We start from the raw sequence: 7,855 nt of genomic DNA on the forward strand, positions 1-7,855 counted from the left end.
AAAAAACATAGTATAAATAGGGTTCGATAGTATGTGCAGCTTCAGGCATCCACTGGGGGTCTTGGAACATATCCCCTGCAAATAAGAGGGGACTACTGTAAGTTACAAATGCTCCACAGTGAAATCAAGTCCCAGTGACAGGATGGTGGCCCTGCTGGTCCCACACAGGTGTGCCCTTTACATTCAGACCTCGACTCTGGCTTTGGCTGCAGCTCACAGATCATAACCAGGTTGGAGGAGCATGGGGAGAAAGGGGTGATAAACTTGGGCTTATTTTAACCAACTTATAAATTAGGAACTGAAGCTCAGAAGGTTAAGTGTTTACCCAAGGTAAGTGGTAGAACTGAGACTTGAAACCTGGTTTGGCCATCTCCAAAAGATACGTGATTAACCACAATGCCTCCCTGTTTTCTCATATTTAGGTCTCATATTCATGTGGGACCCTGCTGCCACAATCTGTAGGTATTTCTAATAAACACAATGCTCTTTTTTCATTTGGCAACAAGTGCACTCAATTTCTCAAATTCCAGAATCACTTTCTGTGGCCTAGTGCTGAATATGTGAACAAGAGTGACAGCCTGAACCCCTCTGTTCACTCAGTACGTTACCGGTGAGCTTTGTACAAGTTACAGCTAGTTGGTGTGATGATAAGGTGTCCTTACATACTTTATGTTTATCCTTACGTACTTGAGGATTTATGATTCTTTGGGAGCATTTCCATCCCAGAAATACCAACGTTGCTGACCTACTTCATGTCAAATCATGTATCCACCTTCCTTACACATTTGGAGGAGCCGTGAGTGAGGCAACCAACACAGAGGTAAACACTCTTAACTGAGTTAAAAGGTCAAGGTTCTGAGTTTGGTTCTGGCTAAATAAATCATGTAATTTCTCTGAGCTGGTTTCCTCCTCTTTAACATAAAAATGAGAATCAGACTTACCCCATGTGATTGTTATTAAGGAACAAATGAGATCGTGGATGTGGGCAAATTGTTCCTACGCACATATATATATATTACTACCAACACCCTTTTAGAAGTAGTCACGGCACATCGGGATTCTAGAGATGTTCCGTTAAAGATATTACCTTTTATAATCAGTCTTATTTAGCTCATAAAAGATAAGCATCCTGTTACAGAGCCTGCAGTCGTAATTTCCCAATCTTGCCTTATAGGTCAATAACCTTTTTTTATCTTCTCATATTCTCTTTTGCTGCCTCTGCTATCTAAAAAGCAGCCTTTTCTTAAAATGCCAAACAGTGGGGGAAAATAGCACGTAACCAGTGCTCCAGGGAAGCCCAGAGTAATGATCTTCGCCTGTCACAAGTGTTTTGTTAACTTATCATTACTCTGACAGCCAAAAGAGTCTTGAGAGTGGGGTGATTGAGTGGTTAAGAGCCAGGTTTCTGTACTGGAACTGCAGGTTCAAATCTTGACCCTACCCTTGATTAGCCCTACATTTTCCTCAAGTTTCTGACTTCACGTATAAAATGCACATAATAATAGTAACAATCTCTTACTACACTATATGTATTTTAAATTCCTTAATTTGTGTAAAGTATTTAGCACAGTGAACAGTACACATAAAAACCTCCATGCCTATTGCTAGGTCAACTATAAAGCAGACCTAGATTCAGAAGCACGAAATCACAGAAATACAGAGACATAGAGAAGGAAATGGTGGGAGACATCCATCACCCTTCACCAGAAGTCTGTCAACTATCTCTGTTTCTCCCTTTTCCCCTTGACCTCCCACTTCCCTTCACCACGATCCCCCAAATTGAGCTGGGAATAGTGGGCAGAGAGGGGTGATCCAACCTCGAGCAAGGTTTGTCGAAGGCAAGCAAGTAGAAAGTGGAGTGACAACCGAATTAAGTGGTGTATTCATATTTTGCTAAGGATACTAAATTGATGAAGAAAAAGAGACAGTAAAACCTTTGAGAAGCAGTTTGGCAATATATTTCAAAGCAATAAAAACCATCACATTGCTTGTCTCAATAATGACATTTCTTAGAATTTAACTGGAGGAAATAATTAAAAAAGAGGAAAAACTACACATATGTTCACTGTAGCATTATTTTTTAAACAGCTTTCTAGAGGTATAATTCAACTTCTTAACGTATACAAATGAGTTGGCTTCATTTTTAGTATATTCACAGAGTTATGCAAGCATCACCAATACCTACTTTCAAAACATTTTCATTACCCCTAAAAGAAATTTATTAGCAGTTACTCCCTGTTCCTCCCTCTCTCTGGCCCTTAGCGACCATTAGTCTACTTTCTGTCTCTTGAGGCATTATTTTTGATGACCAAAACAAATTTGAATAAAATAAACTCAATCTTATTAAGTAACATAGCATAAAGGTATGTTAATCAAATATGGTATATCCATTCAATAAAATATGATGTGGCTGTTAGATATCACTACAACAAAGACTATATCAAAAGGTGAACTGGGGCCAGCCTGGTGGCATAGTGGTCAAGTTCACGCGCTCCACTTTGGCGGCCCAGGGTTCACAGGTTCAGATCCTGGGAGCAGACCTACACACCACTCATCAAGCCATGCTGTGGTGGCGTCCCATACAGAAAGTAGAGGAAGACTGGCCTGAATGTTAGCTCAGGGACCATCTTCCTCAAGCAAAAAGAGGACAATTGGCAACAGATATTAGCTCAGGGCCAATCGTCCTCACAAAAAAGAGGAAAAAAAAGAACTATATGCAACACAATGTTTAAAATTTTTTAAAGATATGAAATGGTGAATACACTCTGATCTTAACCAAAGTATGTTCTGGTTTGTATGTGGACAGACTGGAGGAAATATGTAGAAATTTTAAATGGCCATGTTAGGATAAATGAGACTGTGGATGATTTTTTCTTTAGCTTCTAAATATTTTGTAACGTTTTATTTTTTTTTAACAAACGGAATGTTTAGAAGATCTATTTAAAGTTATTAGAATAGAGAATATTTTGAAGGTCACAGCTAGCCAGCAGCCCAAGCTCTCTGACTTGGATCCAGCTCTTTTCTCAATTAGCAGGTCTCTCTCGTGCACACTCCTGGCAACCAAGAGCCTTACGCAAGAAAGGTGCCACCTCTCCCAGACTGCACAACCTCTCACACTGCAGACTTCCAGGCCCGCAGCCTTTGACCCCCCTGCTTCTCAGCCTATACCCTCCCCCTGCAATCTAGAACTCACTCTTTAACAAAGCCCTCTTACTTATCAGACATACCAACAACTCTTAGCCAATTTCCTTCTATTAATATATTAACTGTAGATCAAAATCCTTCTGATCCCAGGTGTACTTTCCCCATATGAGCTGAACAGGAAGGAATTTGGTGGAAAGAAAATAACAACCAGCCCTCCTCCCTCTCCATTCCCACTTCCAGTCGAGACACACCTCATTTACACATCTCTCTCTCCTCTCTAGTAGTCTGGGTCAGACAATCATCACTGACATCCCACCACTGCACACACACACACACACCACGCCGGGCATACTCATCCTCCTTCCTTCCCTCCCACCAAATGTCCCCCCACATACATGCTCCACAGCACATACTCCGTGGCAGCAGCCCTGGGTGTGCCCCTCAACTGTCCCTGGGATTGGGTTTGTCCACTGGTGACACACTCTGAAGGCATAGAGCCCAGTCTTGTCCAGCTTTCTTTAGGTCTCAAGGACAAAGTATGCCTCCAGCCACTCTGCATCTCCTGGCACCTGCCTCACCCAGACCTACTGCCTGACTCAGTTGAAAAGAGTGGGTGCTGGCCCTCCAGTGTGTGGTGAGGCCAGGAAAATGGGAGCCTTCTTATAAAAGCATTCAACTCTGAGTGAGCACCTGCTATGTGTCAGGACACATATGTGTTAGTTTCAGGGATTCAGAGATGATTGAAAGTAATCGCTCACCTTGAGAAGCTCACAGTGGAAAAAAGATAAGTAAACAGAACAGATAAAGGCTGGGACAGGGTAGGAAGGAATGCTGTGGATCCACGTGGAGACAGCCTCCGCAGCAGGCAGCACCTCGGGGGTGGATTTTGAAGAATCAAGAGTTAACCGGGCACACAAACACGTCTTACCGGTCTGCAGAAAACAAGGAATTCATAGAAAACATACTTTGGCAGTGGAAGCAGGATACATCACTCCATGCCCACAGCAGTGTTTTCAGTGTGCAAAACACCACGTGATCTACAGAGATTAAATAAGCCTGGTCTCTGCTCCCAGGCGCAAAATATATTACCTCAATATGAGGCAAACTACTCAGAATACAATGCGCACTGAGAGGAAGGGAGAAGGAAAGGTGAATTTAACTCAGGTCCTAAGTACAAAGAGCACTGGGGATGAGGGTGGGGAGCACTCTCATTAAGGCTCTACATGGGGTGGGTAGGGTGAGTAAAACCCAGGAAAATCAAGGTGGGGCAGTCTAGGAGGTCAGCCTGCAGCAGAAGAGGGGAGGAGGAAGTCTGGGCAGGAACTGAGGGATTCGGGCAGAAGAGAGGGTGGGGCCAGTGGGCTCCGCCTCCTCCCCCCCCCCCAGTCTCCTGCTCCCCCCCCCAACCTACTTGTGACCAGTCCGGCAGAGACAGGTGAGGGAGGAACTCCTCAGGCTGGTGAGAGGGGCCAGAGGGTCATGGGATTGGGGCCAGGGTGGAAGGAGGGGGTCTGGCCCCTTTTTGGAGTCCGCCACTTCTTGCTATGCAGAGTACAGAGAACTCCTGACAGGCTGGTTTTGGGGTGTGGGCTGCCTAGGCATTGCTGCTGGTTGCAGAGGAAAAACAAGGCTTCTCCCCACCAGCCTCCCAGACCCTGTGGTAACTCCAGGCAGGAAACTTGAAATCTGAGTTTACCGAGTTAGAGCCGCTAGAAGGTGGGGGACCCTGGCAGATATGGGGTGTAGAGAGGTCAGGAATTACCTGGGCCATTGTCTGTAAGATTCTCTCCCACGTAGTTGTGTTCCTGTGGCTTTGTTGTATCTCTGTGCACTTTCTGCCACCAACTGAAGCATGGGCTGACTGGAGGAAATGGGAAGACGGGGTCAGACTGGGTAAGTGGTGCTCCCTCCCCCTTCTCTCCCTAACAGGGTCAGACTGAGGGCCTGTGACTGGGGAGGTGGGGGGTGGAGGTCCAGTGCGAGCAATGGAGCAGGGGAAAAAAGGCAGGACCTGCCCAGCACCTGGATTCCAGAGATGCCAGTGAGCACCGAGGCCCCAGGCAGGGCCCGCCCAGGACTGGGTCCTAGATGGTGTAGAAAGATAGAGCTAGAAGGAAGACCGCAGGGGAGAAGGAAAAAGAAGGGTGGCAGGGCCACGACGCAGTAAATTCACATGAGGGCTGGGAGTCAGAATTCCTGGGCTAGTTTCCTGGCTGTCGCACACACACTGATACCCTGGGACAACAGTGTGATCCTAGAGAGAATGACAGAGCTGGCGGGGACCCTGCAGGTTATTTATTTTGGCCATTTATTTGATTTGAGATTGAAGAACCTGAAACCCAAACAAAGCTGTCTAATATGGTTACTTGGGAATCTGACCCAGCCACGATGCCAAGAGCTAGTTTAGACACAACAGCTGTGTGTCTTTTTGCAGGAGTCTGGGGAGGGGCCATGGTGCCAAGCCAGTTCTCGGGGAGACTGAAGAAGCTGCTTGTCTTCCTGTGCTGCGCCTCCCTCCTCCTGGGGCTGGCTTTGCTGGGCATGCAGCCGGACACCGCCCCTATTGCTTATTTCTTTCTGACCTTGGGTGGCTTCTTCTTGTTTGCCTGCCTCCTGGTCTGTTTTGTGGACTGTGGGTTACCATCAATGCAGACCCAGAGCCCGGGGGCCTCAGGCAATGCACGGTGAGTTAAGGGGCGGGCAGGATTGGAGGCATATACCGTGGACCCATTCTCCCTGTGTCCCTCTAGTCTCTCAGGCATACAGTCTCTGCTTTCTTCTGTCACTGGTATCAGTGAGAGGTGGGATCAGGGGCTAGTAGAGGGGTCTTCTGTTGGTAGAAGATAGGAAAAGGGGAAAGGGCTCTGTTCAGGAAGCTACCAATGACCTTATTTCTCCTCCCTCAGGGACAATGAAGCCTTTGAGGTGCCGACCTATTTAGAGGCCGTGGTGTTAGAATCACAGCGCTGCCCCCAAGAGTTGGATCAACCACCCCCCTACAACAGTGTTGTAATCGCCCCAGCACTGGAGGAGGGACAGCCTAGCCATCCAGAGGGGCCTATGAGAGCCAGACTGGAAAGGCGAGTGGGCTCAGAGGGGTCTATAATCACAGGAAGCCCTGGAAGAGTCAGCCTTCGGCTTCGGGGACCACGATTTGCATCCACTGTTCCTGATCTGCAGAGCTTGGTGACCCTACAGAGGATCCCCACATTGGAGCCTCTTACTCCACCCCCTGCCTATGATGTCAGCTTTGATCACCCTGATGATGATAATGTTTTCTATGAAAACAACTGGACACCCCCCTAAAAGACTTTCCCAGGATATACCAACTCTGCACCAGACCCACTGATTCATTTGACCAATATTTCCCAGTGCCTGCAATGTGTCAGGGACTGTATTTCTGCCTGGACATCACAAATGGTGACTTTAACCCTGAAAGGAGTCAGGCTATCGTAATCCCTTCCCAGTTGAGATGTAGGTGGCACAATTTGAGTCTTCAGGCAACATTCGGTCACCTATCCCTTGTTCACTATTTCCAGAGTTAGACTGAGGGTGTGGTGAAGAGCTGATCCAGAGAACCTAGAGAAGGAAGAAGAAAAACAACGTCTGAGGGAAAGCGATGTCACTTCCGTCCTGGGTGCTTTGCCTCTATTTGATCACTTAGGCTTCCCAGCCTTATGATGTATTATTAGCCTCAGTGGAAAAATGAGGATTCCAGGGGTCAAAGAAGTTTGATAATTTGCACAGGCACATAATGTTGGTAAATAGCATATAAGTGACTTGAACTCTCCTCTTCTGATCCCAAAGCCCATTGTGTTTTCAATACAACGTAACAGAAGCTGGGCCATCCGCGCATCTCTCAGTCTGTCTTGGACAACTGCTGGTGAGGGGTTACCCCGTTCATGTAGACAGAATAGGGGACCAGTTGTGTCCACAGAGAGGGTGGGCTGAGTGTGACCAGGAACATACCTAACCTCGTAGAGGTGCAAAGCTAATCCGAGTTGTGAGGACCCCTGCTCCATGTGGGGAGGAGTCCCCAGGGCAGCATCTCATCCTACTGGGAAGCAGAGGTGTAAACTGCCCCGGGGGATTTTGAGAATGGGTGGATAGGAGGGTCAAAAAGATAAGACGTGAGCTTCTTGGTGAGGGGTGGTGGAGTATCTAAAGATCCCTCTTGAATCACCTATTACGAAGCACTGGAGCCACTTGCACTGTGCCTCGAATGGCTTCAGCCTCACCCCTGCGCTCGGATGGCTGGGGTTTTTACCTGGACCCCTGCCCTACTTCCTCAGATCCCAACAGAACACCAGATTTTCTGGAATCACGTGCTGCAGCTGTGATGTAGGTTTTAGCCACTGGGAGCTGCTCAACCATCGCTGACCCACCCTCCTTGGGATGCACTCCCCACTCTGGCCTTCATCATCGCGAGGGGATCTGTCTAGCGCCTTCTAGTGCTCTCCACGGCCTTCTTACCCTGGCCCCAACAGTTCAACTTCAATAAAGTGAAAAGGCCGGCCACACCCGTCTGCATGAAGTTCTTTCAACGGGGGGGGGGGGGGGGGGGCGGGGGGGGAGGGGAGGGGAAGGGGGAGGCGCCTGGGAGGGCACCGTGATTTCCGCGGGAACCGGTGACCAGTCGGATTCCCACGCAGGTTTTGGGCGGCTCCTCGCTCTCCCCCCACCCCTTCCCCTTCCGCCGAGCGCGCTCTCT

The 7,855-nt window shown here is 47.9% G+C and overlaps 1 protein-coding gene across 1 annotated transcript; it reads left to right on the forward strand.

Moving 5' to 3' along the window:
• The first annotated feature begins 4,559 nt into the window (after positions 1-4,559).
• On the forward strand, positions 4,560-7,662 carry TMEM139 (transmembrane protein 139). The gene is made up of 4 exons (XM_070616648.1): positions 4,560-4,579; positions 4,942-5,037; positions 5,579-5,828; positions 6,051-7,662. Exons 3-4 carry the CDS (start codon positions 5,596-5,598, stop codon positions 6,448-6,450), a joined length of 633 nt encoding a protein of 210 aa, XP_070472749.1. The 5' UTR covers positions 4,560-4,579; positions 4,942-5,037; positions 5,579-5,595; the 3' UTR covers positions 6,451-7,662.
• The last annotated feature ends 193 nt before the right edge of the window (positions 7,663-7,855 follow it).

This window comes from Equus przewalskii, chromosome 4, assembly GCF_037783145.1.
Source record: "Equus przewalskii isolate Varuska chromosome 4, EquPr2, whole genome shotgun sequence".
NCBI lineage: Eukaryota > Metazoa > Chordata > Mammalia > Perissodactyla > Equidae > Equus > Equus przewalskii.